Genomic DNA, 18,731 nt, shown 5'->3' on the forward strand with positions numbered 1-18,731 from the left:
CCCCGAGCCTCTGCCCCCACCCTCACCTCCGCTCCCCCCTCCATAGTGTGTAATAATATAAAATTAAGGAAAGAGTTATAGATGACATAAGAAGCATCTGAGTACTCACCGCCCAGCTCTATTTAATCTAAAATGCTGTCTTATTTGCTTCAGATTTTTGTCTTTCTCAAAGGAATAAAGTAGTACGGAATTAGCTGAAGACACCGCACCCCTGGACTCCTTCCTAATTCTAGTTTCTCTTCTTTCCTAGAAGTAACTTCTGAATTTGGCGTTTATCATCCACCCCCAACCCGCCTTTTTTTTTTTTTTTTTTACTTTCCTTACATGAGTTTGTATCCATCAACAATACTTAGTTTGCAGGTATTGTGGGAGGATTTTATTGTGGGAAGATTCTGCAACTCACCCAGTTCTTCAGCATGGTTTCTGAGAGGGATCCATACTGAAACAGGTGGTTCTGGCTGTCGTTTCTGCGAAGGCATAGTATTTCATTGAATACATATGTCTAACTTGATTTATTCTCCTAATGATCAATTAGGTGCCATTTTCAATTTTTGGCCATTATAAACAAGGCTGCAAAGAACATCTGAACACATCTCCTTGTTCACATACTTGAGCGTTTCTCTAAGGTAAAACCTTAAAATCGGAATTTCTGAGTAATCTCTGCAACTTTACTAGATACTGCCGGATTGCTCTTCAAAGCGATTGAACAGTTTCCACTCCCACCGCGGCGCGGACGTTCCGAGCTCATTCTCACTACCGCGCTGCCGAGCTCGCTCAGGCCTCCAGGGGGCGCCGTGCGGCTCCCTGTAACTCGTGGCGGCCGCGCCACAGCTGTTGTGGACTCGGCTTTTCTCCCGCTATTAATAGTTTGTGGTCCGCTGGCCCAGCAGTCATTGTTGAAGATGGTACCCCAGAGACGCGTTTAGAGCAAGCTCCAGCCTCTGGGTCGCTGGGAGATGTGATCTTAATCCTCCTCTCTTCCGAATCTTTTCTAAAATTTGAAAGCAGTACGAAACAAAAACTTCTCCGTCTTGAACTAAAACCAAACAAGCACCTAGGTTCCTAAAAGAAACATCTGTATGCTTAATATCCAAAATATACAGCGCTAACATTTTAACCTGTATGTTTGCTTCAGATGTTTTCTTTTGAAGAAACAAAACATTCCAGTTACACTTGGAATTCTCCTATTCTTTCACCCCCCTGCCTTCCGGAGGCAGTTAAGATTCTGAGTTTGGCGGATATCCAAACCATAAATTTGCATAACATATGTACGTATCCATAAACAATGTATAGTATTATTTATTTTTTACATACACGAGTGGTATTCTGTACCTAATACTCCTGCAGTTTTATTTCCTATGCACACATTGTTTCTCAGATAAATCTATGCTGATTCCTGTATATCTAGCTTGTTTGGTGTTTATCTAGTCTCCTAACAATGTATTTTTTATATTGTTTTCAGCTTTTGCGTGTTTAAACAATGCTGCGTGCACACTTCAGGAGGGTGAAGATGTTTGTGTTTTGCTCATGCTTTCTTTGAGCCCCTACAAGTGTGCCTGGCACATGGAAAGTACTCAATAAATTTGTACTGAGTTAATGAATAAATGAATAGCCTCAAACATGTTTCTAGGTGACCCACATGCAGACTTTGCCTCGAATATACATATAAAAGTGAAGAGGCTGGATTTTCAGGTGAACTCGGCATGTTACTCTCCAAGGTTTATTCTTCTCTGGGTTTCCAGCTGGCGAGTGCCCGCCAGGACAGCCCTGGGACCCAGGGTGGTCTGGCGTTTGTAGCAGCCTCCACGCGTCTGAGGATCCTGCATGTTCCTGTGGCGGGAGCTGTCTTTGGTGTCCCTGGCACTGCCACTCCTTGGCACAGAGCATGCCCTTTATTTCCAGGAGAATATGCCATCTGGTCTGTTTGGCTCCTCTGTATTGGACAGATTGACCACTATTGGGAGAAAAGAAGACAAGTTCAAAGTTAAGCTGATGGGTGTAACGGGAGAGAGGGCTGGGGAGCAGGGTGCAAATGAGGTGGGAAGATGAACTCACAGGGTACCCCTTGGCTTTGGGACAGTAGGGAGAGAAATACAGGCGGCGGGCTGAATGCAGCACCAGGGGTCACCTCCCCTGTGGGCCTAATAGCTCAAGATGTGAAGTGAGACTCCAGTGGATCCGCCAGAGCAGTGGGTGTGCCGTCGGAAAGGCCCACTTTTCTAGCATGTAGGATGACACACACCCGAGATCCTTTCCCAGTTGGAAAGCATTAAAAAAGCATGACCTGCAAGCCCAGAGGGTGAGCACTCTGACTTAACAACCCTTTTCCTTTCTTTTGCAAAGCATTAAAGTCATTAACTTCCAGCAAGCAGGGGAAGGTTCTTACTTAACTCTTCTCTTCTGAAAAGTCTTAAAAATCAGCAGCTGTGAGACCTTGTCTGTCACTGGCGGTGTGAAATCATAGAGCACTGTACTGCTGCTAAGCCATGGGGCCATTCTGTCACTGTGTAACCTAAGAAGACGCGAACCTAGTGACGTGTCCTCTGCTCAGAAGCCGTGGTGACTTCATACTGTGGACCAGGTATGATCCTATCCCTTTGGTGTGGGTTCTGCTGCCCTTTTACTGTCTTAGTCTAACCATGTGTTTCCTGCTACCGGAGGAGGTTTTGCCTCATCTATGCCAAGTGACCCTACATCTTTCCCTGTCCCTCACTGTCACCCATTCATCTTGTCCATCTCTCTCTAAGCCCCCATGTATGGACTCATTACCTGATACATAACATTTGAATTTTTAATAACATCCAACATTTGTATATCCCTCTATGCTATCTGACCACACCCTCCGCATCGCACTGAAGGTTCAACTGGGTGAGTTTTACCAGAGACACTCCTCTTATCTCTTTAATCACTAAGTGTTTATACATTGCATCTTTTCTAATTACAGGTAATCGTCTTTGCAGGCACACTTAGGGGTGTACATGTCATGTATCCCCCAGTAGATTATACATTCCCCTAAATTTATTATATTCTTCCCATTCCTGCATCTGTGTGCAGATACCCAGGCGGGTGGGGGCATGTCAATTAACCACTCACCACATGCTTATTGAGCCACCCAGGTGGCAGGCATTATGCTGAACGGTACGGGGTTTGGGCAGGGTCCTGAGACTCTTGTAGGAAAGAGAGAAATCAAACAACCGAGTGAATCATTATAGGTAAGCAAAGGGCCACAAAGTAGAACAGATGCTCTGGGGATGTGTGTGAGTGTATGTGGGGGTGGTTGGATGCCACTTCCCAGGAAATGATGTTACACTGAGGCCCACAGTGGGGGTAGAAGTTGGGAGCTAGGCAGAGCTGGGGAACGAATCATCTCAGGCAAAGGCAATAGCATGTGCCCAGACTGTCACGCAGAGAGCATAAAGCATCTGGCAACTTGCAGAAAAAGGTTAATTCAGCTGGCGTGGGTTGGCCCAACCTCATACATTCCAAAGGTCTTCAGGACTGCCTCTGCATCAGCTCCCATAAAATGACCTCTGAACTCTTGGAATATCCTGCCTGAAAAGAGTACCTCTGTACAGCTGAGGCCGTGAGCTGGGCCAGAGAGTCTATGCTAAGAAAGTGACAGGGGGAGTGCCCATGTTTGTGCCCGAGGATTCTGGGGCCTCCGTGTCAATTTGAGCAGCTAAAGTCAGTTATGCAAATGTTTCCTATATGATACACAGATGACCCCCAACAGAAACCCTGGATGCCATGGCCCGGTGAAGCACCCTGGTTGGCAGTATTTCTTCTGTGCTGTCACACACTGCCGCTGGGAAGGCCGCTCTCCACTCAGAGGGCATCGCTGGAGCCCTGGCCTGGTTTCTCCTGGACTCTGTCCCACGTGCCTGTGTGCTTTGCAGGCTGTGATTTGTGTCCTTTCACTGCAGTAAACCATAGTGGATCGGATGACAGCTTTCCTGTGAGTCCCTCTAGCAAATCATCAAAAACAGTGGTCTCACGTGTGCGCGCGCTAAGTCACTTCAGTTGTGTCCTTGTGACCCCAGGGACTGTAGCCCGCCAGGCTCCTCTGTTGATGGCATTCTCCAGGCAAGAATACTGAAGTGGGTTACCATGCCCTCCTCCAGGGGATCCTCCAACCCAGGGACCAAACCAGAGTCTCTTATGTCTCCTGCCTTGGCAGGTGGGTTCTTCACACCAAGGAAGCCCGAGAGTAGTCTTAGGAACCCCCCAAAATACAGATAGAACAGACAGAACAAGGGTTATGGGGGAGGGGAATGATAGAGGTGAGGAAGGAGATGGAGAAAGGGGACTGGATTTTTCAGAGCCTTCTAGGTCAAGCTCAAGGTCAAGAATGACACAGTTCTGCCTGTGGGATTGATTCCAGTGCGGTTGCTTTATTTCTGTTCCATGGCCCTAGGTTGCATCCAGCCCTAGATATCACCAAATGTACCTACAGAAAACATGTCAATCAGTGAATTTGCTTGGGGTGGGGTCGGGGGGCCCCAAGGGCACATAAAACCTATGTTTTATTACTTCTCATATGGCCCACCTTGGGTTTGAAGCAGAGTCACTGCTCAATATACACTGGTAAAGAAGAAACAGTGGTGTGTTTACTATAAAATCTTGTGGGGGGTGGGAATCCCAGAACTGTGTTCTGTACTGAATCCCACATAATGAGAACTCAGAGGTGACATCACCAATCTGTTTCATGATCACATATCCATGGTGACAGAATAAGCAAAGGGGAAAAATAGGGTGAGGGAGTGGTTGAAGCGATTTAAGCAATTTGTTGGCACAAAGGACTCAGTTATCAAGGTTGCAAGTAAGTCATCAACTTCAGGCGTGGACATGCACCAAAGTGTTTCTTAAATTTCTGCTTGCTTGGACAAGCATGCTGCCTTCTCAAGAGTATGCCTGGAATCCGTAATAGCCAGAGAAAAATGTTAAAGTAATGGAAGAAGTGCTTATGTAACGCATTTCTAAATCAACGAGGGACTATATTTTTGATGGTGCAGGAGGCTTGAGGCAGAAGCCTGTTAGAGGTGATGACTGCGCTGGCGGCCCAACACTCCCAAGTCAGAACCATGCTGCCGAGGCCTGGGGCAGCAATGGGGGTTGGGGGGCCATGTGCCCTCAGGGCCCCACCGATGGCCCTGTGAGCCAAGTGCCTCAGTTCTGGGGAACCAGGATGCTGTTATGTAATTCGTAATTACAGCACAGTCTCTTCTTTCTGTTCCTGACAGGGAAGGCAGTTTATGTTAGACTAACCCGAGTTTGAACCTTGTTCTAGCTACATGACTTTGGGTGTGTTACTCAAACTCCCGGGCCTCAGCTTACTCATCTGTGCACTGGTCATTATGAGAAAACCCTGTTCATAGGGTTGTTCTGAAGACTGGATGAGATAAAGCCTATAAAGCAATTTTCACAGCTGGCTTGCATCAAGGGCTCAAATAACGACACAACCAGAAAGGATGTTAAGGTGTTTAATAAATCTTCAGACATAAGAAGACATTTTTGGGGGCTCGACGCCAGTCACATATGCCTCAAGATTGTCATGATGGGTGAGGACATCCCATGCTCTGAGTTAGACAACAGTGGATATGACAGAAGCGCCCTAAGGAATCAGCTTTACTATTTTGGCTTTTGACGCTTGGGCTGCATTTTAAACAGCAGCCTGTAACTCAGGTGCTGTTGGCTTCAGTGTCAGATACGAGGTTGTTGTTTGGCTTCCTAAGAGGATGAAGAGAGTGGACATTGGAGGCTGTGCTAAGATGGCCCCCAAGGTCAAGTTCTGATCATGGAGATAGACCCCTGTGTGACTGGAACCAGGGGGAGGTCTTGGCAGGTGTGATGCCTGGTGGAAGGATCGTGAGTCTGGAGTTACCACTTGGGTTTGATCCCAGCTCCTTTTCTACAAGTGTGCGAAGCTCCTTTAATGCAAGTACGAGGTGCTGGGCAAGTTAGTGGTCTCTAAATCTCAGTTCCTTCATCTGTTCAAAGGGGAAAATACCTGGCTTGCAGAGTGACTATAAGGATAAACTGGTAACAGTGGAATGTAAGATACCTGCTATGTGGTAGGTGCTTCATGAATGATGATGTAAGCAAGCATAGTCACAGCAAAGCGTGAAATGCATTAGTGGTAACTGACACTGTTTTGTGACAAAGCAATCCTGTGAGACCAGATTAGTCTCTTTTTTAGAAAGAATGGCAAGATACAGACAGCAGGTTTGATGTGAAGATTGGCAGCTCATTCTGAGAAACGGCTTATGGTTTGGATCAAATCCCTGCCCTGGGAAAACCTGATCTAGGGGATCATGAGGGGCAGGGGGAGAGGGTGTACATGAGGACCCAATTTCCTAGCCAGTGATGCGCTGTCCTATGTGATGTTGTGAATGGCTGTAAGGGTGATGACGAAGCACAGCTCCAAGGGAAGAGAGGGTAGCTGCTGTGAGTACACAGGGTGGAAGCCTGTCTCTGCGGTGGGAGGTCATGGCACTTGCAGCCCAGAGAGCTAGCAGGCCGCAGTCCAGGTGTGCTCAGGTGAAGTAGAGTTGGGAGAACCAGGCTGGGGAGGAAAGGTCTCAGAGAAGGGCTCCTCCTGTCCTGACTCCAGCTGCTTCTGCATCAGAACTGTTTCCTGGGAGAGGACCCCAAGAGGCGAAGAGGAGCCCAAGTGATACGGGGGTAAGTTTTCCACACAGAAAAGCCTCCATTCAGCAGGGAACTCAGATCAGCTGCCACAAAATAGATACGAGTGAAACTTTAAAAACATGAGGGTGGAAGCCGACATTAAAGCTACGCCCACCAGCAACTCATTGAGAAAAAAGCCCTCCTGAGTGTAGAAAGTTACTAGTGTCTATCACCCTCTTGGAAACCTAGCCTGGGAAGACGGGAGGAACTGGGGACGGGTGCCAAACATTGCTTGAAAAAGTAATGGTGTGTAGTGGTGTCTGATTGGCCCTTTCTCCCCTATCAAGATGTGTGAATCTACAGGAGAAACCCCCATGCATGTCCCCACCTCTGCTCCCACAGGAAGTGAAAGCCTGTTCCTGCTGCTTGTTGGTCTGATGCAGTGGTTCTCAACTGCGCCAACTCTGTCCTCCCAGGGGGCATTTGGTAATGTCCGAGGACACTTTTCTGTTGTCACATTTTTTTTTTTTTTTTTGTGCAGGAGGGGTGGGTGGGGATGCTTCTGGCATCTAATAGGTAAATGTCAGGAAAGGAAAGTGAAGTCGCTAAGTCGTGTCCAACTCTTTGCAACCCCATGGACTGTAGCCTACCAGGCTCCTCCGACCAGGGCAGGGATTTGACCCCTTTCCAGACAAGGGTACTGGAGCGGGGTTGCCATTTCCTTCTCCAGAGGATCTTCCCGACCCAGGGATCGAACCCGGGTCTCCCGCATTGTAGGCAGACGCTTTACCGTCTGAGCCACCAGGGAAGCTAGGGTAAATGTCAGGGGTCTTGCTAATTATCGCACAGAGCACAGCAAAGAGCCACCCAACCCCGTGTCAGCAGTGCTGGAGTTGAGCAAGCCTGGTCTGATGGACACGGAGATTCTGTCGAAGGAGGTGGCTTGTTCCGCTCACCTGCTATCACACTGTGGGGGAGGATGGGGAAGGGTCACGGCTAGCCGGCAGTCCCTCACTGGTGGCCATATACAGAGGGGTGGGTTGGGAATGAGCCCAAAGGGAGACTCGGGCTCACCTCCCAAGGTAGACAGGAGAAGGGCAGAGTTTTTCATCTCAAGTCAACCCTTACTTATTTAAAAGCTGATTTCCTTAAGCACATAATTATATGTTTATTTCCCTGTGGAACTCTTGAGGCAGAGGAGACCTGCTTCAATTATGGGGATGGAGGCTGCACACAGGGCTTTAATGGGGTTAGAAAAATTTTCTCTCCTTTTAAGGAGGCTTGGGAGGAAGGGAAGGACAGATTCTTTTCTTGCAGTGCAGAGGATCTGGGGGGATGGGGTAAAATAGGAACGGAGGGGCAGAAAGAATGAACAGTGATTGTGTGACCTCCATAGGTTGGAACTCCGGAGTGCAGCTTCAAGCCTCCCTGCTTTCCTCCAATCCCAGTAATCGGGGGGAACAGATCCAGGAAGTGGGCTGTTCATACCATTCCTTCCCTGTACCACCTTCATGTACACACACACCCTCAATATACCCCTTTGGAAGAGGCTCTGGTTTGCATCAGGAAATAGAATGGGCCATGCTGCTGGGGGAGGGTAGGGAAGAGGAGACTTTGATGAGAGGAGGGTAAGGGCTTCAGTGCTTCTTGTCATCTATCTCTCACTCCTCTGTTTTGGCCTGAATGCTTGGAATTGTGGGTTCTTCTCTTCGAGAGATGCCCTCACCTGAGTAAGCTGGGTGGGGGCCGAGGGAACAGAATGAAGAAACTGATTACCTAGATTTGACACATAGAGGAAAAGGCGGGGGGTGGGGGGGGAGATGGCTAGGGCACTTTACAGCTTCTCTCACTCCTAGATTGGCCAGATTCTGGCAAATATTCCTTTTGTCTAAGAGCTGGATTGATGCTTTTGAACTGTGGTGTTGGAGAAGACTCTTGAGAGTTCCTTGGACAGCAAGGAGATCAAACCAGTCCATCCTAAAGGAAATCAGTCCTGAATATTCATTGGAAGGACTGATCCTGAAGCTGAAACTCCAATATTTTGGCCACCTGATGTGAAGAACTGACTCATTAGAAAAGACCCTGATGCTGGGAAAGATTGAAGGTGGGAGAAGGGGATGACAGAGGATGAGATGGTTGGATGGCATCACCAACTTGATGGACATGAATTTGAGTAAGCTCCAGCAGTTGGTGATGGACAGGGAGGCCTGGCGTGCTGCAGTCCATGGGGTCACAAAGAGTCAGACATGACTGAGTGACTGAACTGAACTGGCGAATATTCCTTTTGTCTAAGAGTTGGAGGAGGGCAGAGTTGAGTGGGCAGCAGTGGAAGGAAGGTGCAGTGAGGAGTGGGTGGCCTGGGGCTAGTGGTGGCTAGGCTACAAAGAATGGGCTCTACAGGGGAGCCCTCTCCTCCTCTATGTCACACTGGATGGAATGTGTGTCGTCATAATACCTATTCTCTGTGGTTGGACTCTGTTGAACTCACCTCCTCTAGGAGGCTGTGAATTATGTGTTCTACAGCTGGAGAGTCCCAGCTTCTAACAAAGCCTGGCTCACAGACACTGAATACACATTTCATGATGAATCCCCACCTGATCTAGCCTGGTCAGCCTGGTCTGCCATCCCAGAAGAGAAGATAGGAACTGGCCAGAGTTAAAGCAGAAGTGTTCACCTGCCTGGTCTATCCCACTCATCCTCTCTCCCGAAGCCGCATGTGTGGTGGTGGTGGTGCTGGCAGGGTGGGATTCAATGGGGGAAGTGAAGGTAACATGTCAGAAACATGGCCAAGGTCATAGCCCTGAATGTCTTTATTTAATCATCTAATATCCTCTGCCCAGAGAGGCTGGGTTCTGGCACTCCTCAGCCTCAGATTGTGGGGCAGCAGGATGGGCTGGGGGTCACAGGTGAGCCGAGCAGCCTGAGGCTGGGGAGAGGTGCCCAGGCCCAGGGAGACAGAGATGGTGATGCTCGGGGAACACAGCATCCAGGCCTTCTCTGTCTTAAGAGGGCTAAAGGGGTGACGCACTTGGGGCATGTGGGCAGAACTGAAGGGGGGTGTCCACAGGTGCCCTCCTGGCCTGCCAGCACCAGAGACCCTGGGTTGCCAGGGACTGGTTTCCTTTTCACCATCAAATATTTTCAGAAGGCAGATACATTAAGAGTTTCAGCATCTTTAAAAGGCTGAAAGTGCCTGCTACAGTCCTGGCCCACACTTTCTGAGTCTTGGCCACCTCATCCAAAGAACAGGGATAGTTTCTGCTTTTCCTTTGGGCTGTGCTCAGTCACTCAGTCGTGTCTGACTCTTCGCGGCCCCATGGACTGTAGCCCCCCAGGCTCTTCTGTCCATGGGGATTCTCCAGGCAAGAATACCAGAGTACGTTGCCATGCCCTCCCCAGGGGATCTTCCCAAACCAGGTATTGAACCCAGGTCTCCCACATTGCGGGCAGATTCTTTACCAGCTGAGCTACCAGGGAAGCCAGCTTTTTGTTTATTACAGGGCTCCTGAGAGGGATGTGTGGGAGCACTCTGTAAACTGTAAAGTGCTATGCAATTCGAGCTGTTCTTTAAGTTATTTATTCGAGGCAGCAGCAAAGGGCCCCCCCACACATCAGTGCAGCTCCAGCCATTCCTCCTACCAGGACCTGCCTGCAGGGAAGGGCTCCTCAGTCCCTTGAGTCAGCAGCGTAATGGAGAGCTTAGCACTCTTGGTCCACTTCTGCGTCTCTGGCCTCATCTAACGCACAGATCAGGGCCGCGGGGGCCTGGCAGAAGGGTATGGAGGCCCCTTATTTCGTTCGCTGGTAGAACTGGAAGACCGCCTTCTCTTGCTCATAGGTCTCGATGGAGCCGGGTCGAAGGCGCCGGATCTCAGCGATGGCATCTCCGGCAGCCAGGCCCCGCTCCTTCACCAGGTAACAGGCCAGCATGGTGCCAGTGCGGCCAAAGCCCAGGGCACAGTGCACGGCCACCGCCTGCGAAGGGGGAGCTGGGTAGGGTGGAGCGCGACACCCTCCCAACACTCTCCCGCCCCTCATTTGTGAAATACTGACAAGTTTTAAAGATGTAGGGCACTGAAGAGTGAAAATATCTGGTTAAGAATTTATTTTATATTGCTTATATGTTGAAAGAATATTTGGGACTTACTGGGTTAAATTATACTATCAAGACGAATTTCTCCTGCTGCTTGTTTACCTTTTTAAAAGAGGCTCCATTACATTTGGACAGAACCTTGCTCTGGAGTCTGCTCAACAGCCCTTGACTTCAACGCCCATCTCTCCCTTTCTTTCCAGAGAAAGTCTGTCCATCCTTTCTCCTTCTCAACTCACGTTAGGTGGTTCTTTGTTGCCTCTCCTCAAACCCAATTCTCCCGCTGGGCCCTCTTTTTACTCCTCTCTCGTACCGCTTTGGCTTTCTGTACTGGTATACTAGTTACAATGGTCTTCTGGCCCCACCGTCTTCCTCCAATCTTTCCCCTGGAACCCAGTGAAGTTAATCCTGGCCCTGACGTCCGCAGCTCCGAGTGTCCCCGCGGACTCCTCCCAAGCCCCTCCCTCCCCGCGTTGACCCCGCCCGCTGACCTCTCCCCTGGCGTTGGCCTCGTCGACGATCTTCACGAAGCGGTCGATCTGCTCTGGGCCCGGCGGGCAGAAGTCTGGGATGCGCAGCCGGTGCAGGGTGAGGCCGGGACAGCTGTCGCTGTGCGGGGGCCCGCGCTCCGTCAGGGACACCAGATGCCGTACACCTTGGTCCAGCAGGAACTGGTAGTGGGCGGGGAGCCGGGGCAGCGCCAGCCCCGCCAGCCGGCTGGGCAGCACCCACGAGAAGTTGGGGGGCTGCACGCCCATGGCTGGAAGAGGGCACAGGACAGCAAGTCACCGGGGGCGAGGCCGGTCGGTCCCGCTCCGCCCACCCGCCTTCAGGCCGGGTAACCCTCCACCTACCAGGCAGTGGCGCCTCCTGGGACCACGTGGTCTCTAGGACAGATCCCGGGCGACGTCCTGCGCCGCCGCGGGGGATTGGCCAAGCCGCCTGAGGGGCGGGGCTAGAATGCCGAACTCCCGGCTCTGAGTGACCGTTCCGGCCCCAAGCAGGACGCTCGTTGATTGGTTGGATTGTCAATAATGGGCGGGATTACTGCAGCGGTGCGCACGGAGATTGGTGGGCTGCAGAAACAGCTAAGAAGGAAAACCTAGAAGGAATTCAGAATTGTTTTCTGTGGATGAAGCAACCCCGGGTCGAGCTCTGCTGCTCCCTGGCGGTCGGTGGGAGTTATCGCGCCACTGGCCATCTGCCCCTGCTGTCATAACTTTCGTCGCAGTGGATGCCCAAGAGTTTAAGAGATGGTAAATCTACATCATCCTTAAGGGAGGAATCTCCTCTACAGTGACTCTGACAAGTCATTATCAGTGACTTTTAGAATTTGTCAAGTAAGGGAGAATCACTGTTGTACAGGGGACTCTTCTCATTTTTCCGCTGCTGGAATTATTAAAAACAAACACACAACCTTGTTGCTGCCATCTGGTCCCCTGAAATCTTACCCGGGGTAGTAATTATATAACAACAACAACAACAAAGACAACAACTTAAAAGGATGAACAAATTGAACATTTACTATGTGTCAAGTATTATCCTAAGTACTTTACATGTATTAACTGATGTAATTGCCACAATAATCTTATGAGGTAGGTAATCTAATTAACTCTGTTTTACAGGTGAGAACACTAAAGCTCTGGAGAGGTTCAGGAACTTGACCAAGAGATAACTGATGGCAGGGGATTTGAAGCCTAGCACTCTGGCTCCAGAATCTTTAACAAAACAGTATTGTGTTCTTAAGTTAAACAGAAGGTTACTGCCTCTTTGCATAACCATCCTCATGCCCCTCAGCTGGGTTAAACAGTTGCAGGATTTCTTTGTTTTAATTAATTAATTAATTAATTTATTTATTTTAAACAGTTGCAGGATTCCTTAATTTCTCTTCACATTTCCTAAGTCCCAGGTTCTGTGAGTCACCCTTCCCTGGAGAGGCTAGAGTTTCTGTGTGTCATTCATAGAAGGTGGGGAAGTAGATTTGAACACAGTGTCTTAACTGTGATCTGAATGTTTCATATCCTCATTTGAACAATGTGCTTCTTGTAATCAGACTAATTGTAATTATGAAAATTGTTAACCGTTATTGAATTTGCCTATGTGCCAGGCCTTGTGCCAGGTGCTTTCTGGAAGAGCCACACGGGGAAGGTATTTTTATATCCCTTCTGCACATGAGGCTTAAGGAAGTTGGCTAATTAGCTAAGCACAGACAGCTAGTAAGTAGCTGGGCTGGTTAAGCCAAGGTCTGTCTCATTCCAAGCCCAGGGTACCATGAAGACATGCGCCCCTCCCTGTCCCTATCTATCCCTGACCACACACTTGGTTCCAGCAAAATGAAAAGGAATTTTTCTTCCTCCAAAGATCAAAGCCTGCTCTGACCCTGTGGAAAGTGCACTTCACCATTTATCCTGGCAACTGAAGCATTGCCTCCACCTACTCTCCTCAGGTTCCAGGAGCTTCCAGATCTACCCTTTCCCTTTCTTCTGAACAATCACCGCCCTGATTAAGTCCTTCCTGTCTGCACTTCCATTTCCTGCACAACTTGCCACGACGCTTTCTAGCCCATCCCGGTGTGTTTTCTCGGCCACCAGTTACCCCTTCCCCCCCTTCCAGCAACTTCAGTCAACCCCTAGCTCAGCATTTCTGATTGCATTCCCTCAGTGACAAGAGGCACTTGCTCCTTTCAGACTGAACTTTTCTTAATTCCTTTTCCTTTCTGTCCTTTCTTCACTCCCTCACTCATTAGGGAAAAAATTTCCACATCTCTGCCCACCTCCTTATGCCCATTCCTTGCCCCCTTGAGATCCAGGGCAAAGCCCATCTTTTCCAGAAAGAAGACAGGGGAGACAGATTCCTATGGAGTCTCTGCAGGGGTCAAAAGAGCATCCATCAACCCATTTTGGGCTTCCTTTGTAGGAATTCCTCCTCCATCTCTACTGCTCTGCCTCTGGCTTTTAACAGACCCTACGAGAAAGGGGTCTCTGCCTTGGTCTATGTCCCATTGTCAAGAATACTATTTAATTTTCTGTCTTGGGCCCGGGGCCTCACACTGAAAGAAAAACTCCTTTATGGTGGTTTCCTGGCTAGGATTCCTGCAACTCAAACAATGTCAGCTTCCCACACATAGGCCCCAGCCCCAGGCAATACTGAGCTTCTTTTCTTTACTCTTCCGTAAAGTGTTACCTGACCTTCAGGAAATTTAATCTCTATCCCCATCTCATTTTATATAAATATGTACTCCAGGTAGAGCAGTTAGTTTATTGAATTGGGGTTACCGGTTTGTGTCATTCCATCTTTGAATTTCGTACATCTAATATAGAGCCTGATACACGGTGCTCAAAAATGTTAAATGAATGAAAAAAATAAGTAGAGTGTGTATGCAAGACTGTGAAGTACATTTCTGGGAGTGTAGGCAAGTCTCCAGGACTATGTGACAATGGACGTTTGTGTCTTTTTTTTTTTTTCACCAGCAAAATGAGTTTATTCAGGAATAGTAAAGAGTTGCAATTTGAGACAAGCAGACTGTGGCAAGGGCTTCCCCAGTGCCTCAGCATTAAAGAATCTGTCTGCAGTGCAGGAGATGCGAGTTCGATCCCTGGGTTGGGATGATTTCCTGGAGAAGGAAATGGCAACCTACTCCTGTATTCTTGCCTGGGAAATTCCATGGACAGAGGAGCCTGGTGGGCTGTAGTCCATGGGGTCACAAAGGGTCGAACATGACTTATCGAATAAACAACAACAACAAAAAAATTCTGACAAACCATAGGCAAGTCCAGGGAACAGAGGAGAAGAGCTTGCTTTTAGAGAGGAAAGGAGAAAAATGAGGAGGGCAGTGATGGTTCTTCATCGGCTGCAACTGGTGGACAACTTGTTGTTGATGGGCCAGAAGGAAATCTTTCTTCCTGCTGGGGTGTTTGTGATCCTTTTTAATTGCATGAGTTTGAGGACTATTTAGGTGCTGTTTGGCACCTTCTTGAAATATGCTTTTTACATATCTGTGCTTTTAAGAAGAGAATGACTATGTCAATATGATCCTGTCTAATTACTGCTTTGTAAAAAGGGATGAATAAGCCTTGCTTTTTTGCAGAGCTCTGCTCCTGTTGTGCGCATGTGTTTGATCACGTGTATATGTGAGTGTGTTGAGGGGGACATTTTCTTGGAGAACAATCTGTTAACACTGATGGTAGGCTGAATAATAAGCTTACTTTCCCTGACTTCAAGGAATTTACAACATACTGGGGGGAGATTTAGTAATTGTTCTCATAACATATAATAAAGTATTGAATTACTCATCAAAGACAATCAGATCATATATATTGAAAAGTTAATTGTGCAGTAAAAATAACAAGCACAGAAGAAGTCAGTAGGGGAAAGGTAAGCTTGGGTTGGAAGCACCAGCACAGTCTTAGGAGGACAGGGTCTTCCTTCCGTTTTGTTCACTGTCTGTTGTGAAATGCTGGAAATAACATTCTTTGAAAGTCCAATATAATGGTTTTAGGGCTCTCTACCTCCCACTTCCCCAGCTGATAAGAATGTTTTGACCTTGTCCTCTTTGATGGCGAAGGCTCAGTTTCCTGAGGGCTTGATACCAGTGGCAATTGAAGCTGAAGCCAGAGTCAGAGAATTCCTTCCTCCAAGTCGGTCCCTGTTTCTTAACAAGGCAGAGGGTTGCTTGGATTTGTGTTCCTGTGGCCCTTGGACTACAGCCAGAGCTCCCAGTGTCTTAAATGTTCTGATCTCCTTTTGTCTTAACACAGTTCAGACGTGGGACCCTACGATGTGGAAACTGAATTTAAGAAGGGATGGTGTGGTAGCCAGCCTTAAAGATGCTGCCCCCACAGGGAACCATCTCCTCTCTTGTGTAATCCTTTCCCATTGTTAGGGCTGGTTTGTGTCATCAATAGGATTTTGTGGAAATGATGGTATGTGACTTCTTGGATGGAAGAGAGAAGGCAAACTTAAGTGGAAGTTTGCAGTGACTGAAAATCGCTCAGTCGTGACTGACTCTTTGTGACCCTACGGACTGTAGCCCACCAGTCTCTTCTGTCCATGGAATTCTCCAGGCAAGAATACTAGAGTGGGTAGCCATTCCTTTCTTGAGTGTATCTTCCCCACCCAGGGATGGAACCCGCATCTCCTGCATTGCAGGCAGATCTTTACGGTCAGAGCCACCAGGGAAGCCCTTTATGACTTTACCTACCTATGTGACTTCTTAGGTAAAATCATAAAAGGCAGTATGGTTTTTGACTTGCTCTTTTGTGGGAGAAGCCAGCTGCTGTGTTGGGAAGAGTCTCATGAGAGATCTGTGTGGGAGGCTTCGTATTAACCTCATGGAAGGGGACTGGCTATTTTGGAAGTGGGTCTTCTGGCTCCATCAAGACTTTAGACTACTTGCCCAACATCTTGACAATAGCCTCATGGATCCCTGAGCCAGAATCACCCAGCTAAGCCTCCCTTGAATTTCTCATGCATAGAAACTCTTGAGATAGTAAATACTTAATGTTTTAAGCCATCAAATTTTGGGATAATTTCTCTTGCAGCAATAGGAAACCAGTACAGATGAGAATATTCAAATAAATGGAAAGAAGAGAAATAATTTTTCTTTTCTACCATGCATAATAGCATGTGGGATCTTAGTTCCTAGACCAGGAATCTAACCCATGCCCTCTCCACCACCCCCTCCCCCAGCAGTAGAAGCACAGAATTTTAACCACTGGATCATCAAGGAAGTCCTGAGAAATAATTGCTAATAAACTTAAGAAGTGAAATAAAATCAAGTTTATTTTTCAAAGAAAAAATTATACTCTAAGCAACTGCAGTCTTAAGTGTGTGTGTGTGTGTGTGTGTGTGTGTGTTTGGGGAATGGATTGTTGTGTTAGGTCCATGCAAATTTTCTACATTTGGAGAACTGTGCTGTATGTCGGAACCAAATAGAATAGTTTGGGTGTGAGTTTTGTAAGTATGGTATTGGCGGTATGTGGGTTTTATGTGGTGTTCATATAGTTATGGATGATATACAAATTATTTAATAACTGGCCATGGCACAGGAAGCAAGCAATTGGAATGAACTCTCATCAACCATCACCGTTGCCTATGAATGAACGGTGATGCTATCCTACCGTCTACTGGGTGCACATCGGTATTGAGTGTACAGGCTGTGATCTGGGGTGTGGCCGGATTACCTTGGACATTTTAATACAGATCTTTCCACAAGATGGCACTGATAGCTTTTCCGTGTTTCTCTCTCTTTCTTTCCCACTCCTTCTCCCTCTCTCTTTTTTGTATTTTGATTTGTATACTGTTACAGAACATATCGTGACATCTCACAACTTACTAGTTGATTTCATATACTTTCTGAGAATTCTATCACCTTCATGGCCCTTAAAATTCTGTTTTTCCTTTAGACCATTCCAGGAGCACACTTGAGTCCATGTTGGGATATTAGGGGGAGGTCTTATACTGGAAGCTACGATTAGGTGGGTTAGAGATAGAGAGGGAATTGGGGACCGGGCTTTCGTTTTTGCAAAGCTGTTCAGTACAGTCAAGTGAGAGCGGAAACAGGTAAGAGGGAGCGCTCAGTAAGAGACACCTTTGAGATGAGACTCGTTTTGGTGAACGGTCTTACTTCTAGGATTCATGCTTTGTAAATGGCTTTCCCTTGGATCCAGAGGGAAGAAATTACTGAAAATCTTGGCATTGAACTTTTCACAGCATAAGTGTAAGAATCAGAAAGAACCTCAGGGATCTTCTGGTTTAACCTTACTATTTCTAGGTGAGGAAACTCAGCTCATTGAGTCCCTCAGTTGGTCCAGACTAGGACTCAATCCCCTATAACTAAGAAGTAGAAACTAACCCAATAAAAACTGGGCAGGGGACTTGGACTCTTCTTAAAAGACTATACAGGGAAGGCCAATACTACCTGAAAAGGGGCTCTACATCAGTAATCATCAGAGAAGGGCAAATTATAACCACAGTAATATACCCACTGGAATGGCTAAAATTAAAATGACTGATAATGCCCAATATTGGCAAAGATAAGGACTGTTGGACTCTCATACCCGGTGGTAGGAGTGTAAAATTGTACAACTATTTTGGAAAACTTTTTGACAGTTGCTTATAAAATTAAATATACACCTCCCTATGATCCAGTAATTCCGTTCCTAAGAATTACTCAAGAGAACAAAATCATTTGTCTACTAAAACACTTGTAGAAGAATATTCTTAGAAGCTTTATTCATAATGACCAAAAAATGTCAGGAAAACCAATATTCATCAACAGGAAAGCATCCATAAACAAACTGCGGTATATATCCATAAAATAGAATATTATTTATCTGTAAAAGGAAATAACTACTGATAAAAGTAACAAGTAACAAGATAAAAGTAACACTGGATGAATCTCAAAAGCATTAAGCTGAGCAAAAGAAGTCAGACACAATAAGAACGTAAGTATGATCTTCTGTGTGTGAAGTTCAAGGCCTGGCAAAGTAAATCTATGGTGATAGAAATCAGAATAATGGTTGCCTTTGTGTGGGAAGGACAATAAACTGGAAAGGGAATGAGAAAATTTTCAGCAGTGATGGAATCATTATCTTTTTTTTTTTAATGAAATACAGTTGATTTATAATATTTCAGGTGTATAGCAAATGATGCAGATATATATATATATATATATGAAATATATATTTTTTCAGTTATATGTATATATATTTATATGTACGGGCTTCCCTGGTGGCTCAGACAGCAAAGAATCTGCCCATAATGTGGGAAACCTGGGTTTGTTCCCTGGGTCAGGAAGATCCCATGGAGAAGGAAATGGCAACCCACTCCAGTATCCTTGCCTGGAGAATCCCATAGACAGAGAAGCCTGGTGAGCTACAGCCCATGGGGTTGCAAAGAGTCACATGACTGACAGACTAACATGCACACACACACAGGTGAATATATATATATGTATATATATATATGTATATATATATATTTATATGAAATCCTCATACTATCAAACATCCCT

At 47.0% G+C, this 18,731-nt stretch overlaps 1 protein-coding gene across 2 annotated transcripts; it reads right to left on the reverse strand.

The window, feature by feature from the left end:
- Positions 1-370: 370 nt before the first annotated feature.
- On the reverse strand, positions 371-11,690 carry DUSP23 (dual specificity phosphatase 23). 2 transcript variants are annotated; one of them, XM_043452347.1, is made up of 3 exons: positions 11,572-11,690; positions 11,209-11,477; positions 371-1,954 (listed from the first exon to the last, which is right to left on the reverse strand). In XM_043452347.1, the coding sequence occupies exons 2-3, from the start codon at positions 11,473-11,475 to the stop codon at positions 1,721-1,723; spliced, it is 501 nt and encodes a 166-aa protein (XP_043308282.1). In that variant the 5' UTR covers positions 11,476-11,477; positions 11,572-11,690; the 3' UTR covers positions 371-1,720. The 2 variants fall into 2 exon arrangements, with proteins under 2 accessions (XP_043308282.1, XP_043308291.1); XM_043452356.1 differs by lacking the exon at positions 371-1,954 and adding an exon at positions 10,186-10,602.
- Between the last annotated feature and the right edge of the window lie 7,041 nt (positions 11,691-18,731).

Source organism: Cervus canadensis, chromosome 2 (assembly GCF_019320065.1).
Source record: "Cervus canadensis isolate Bull #8, Minnesota chromosome 2, ASM1932006v1, whole genome shotgun sequence".
In the NCBI taxonomy this organism is placed as follows: domain Eukaryota; kingdom Metazoa; phylum Chordata; class Mammalia; order Artiodactyla; family Cervidae; genus Cervus; species Cervus canadensis.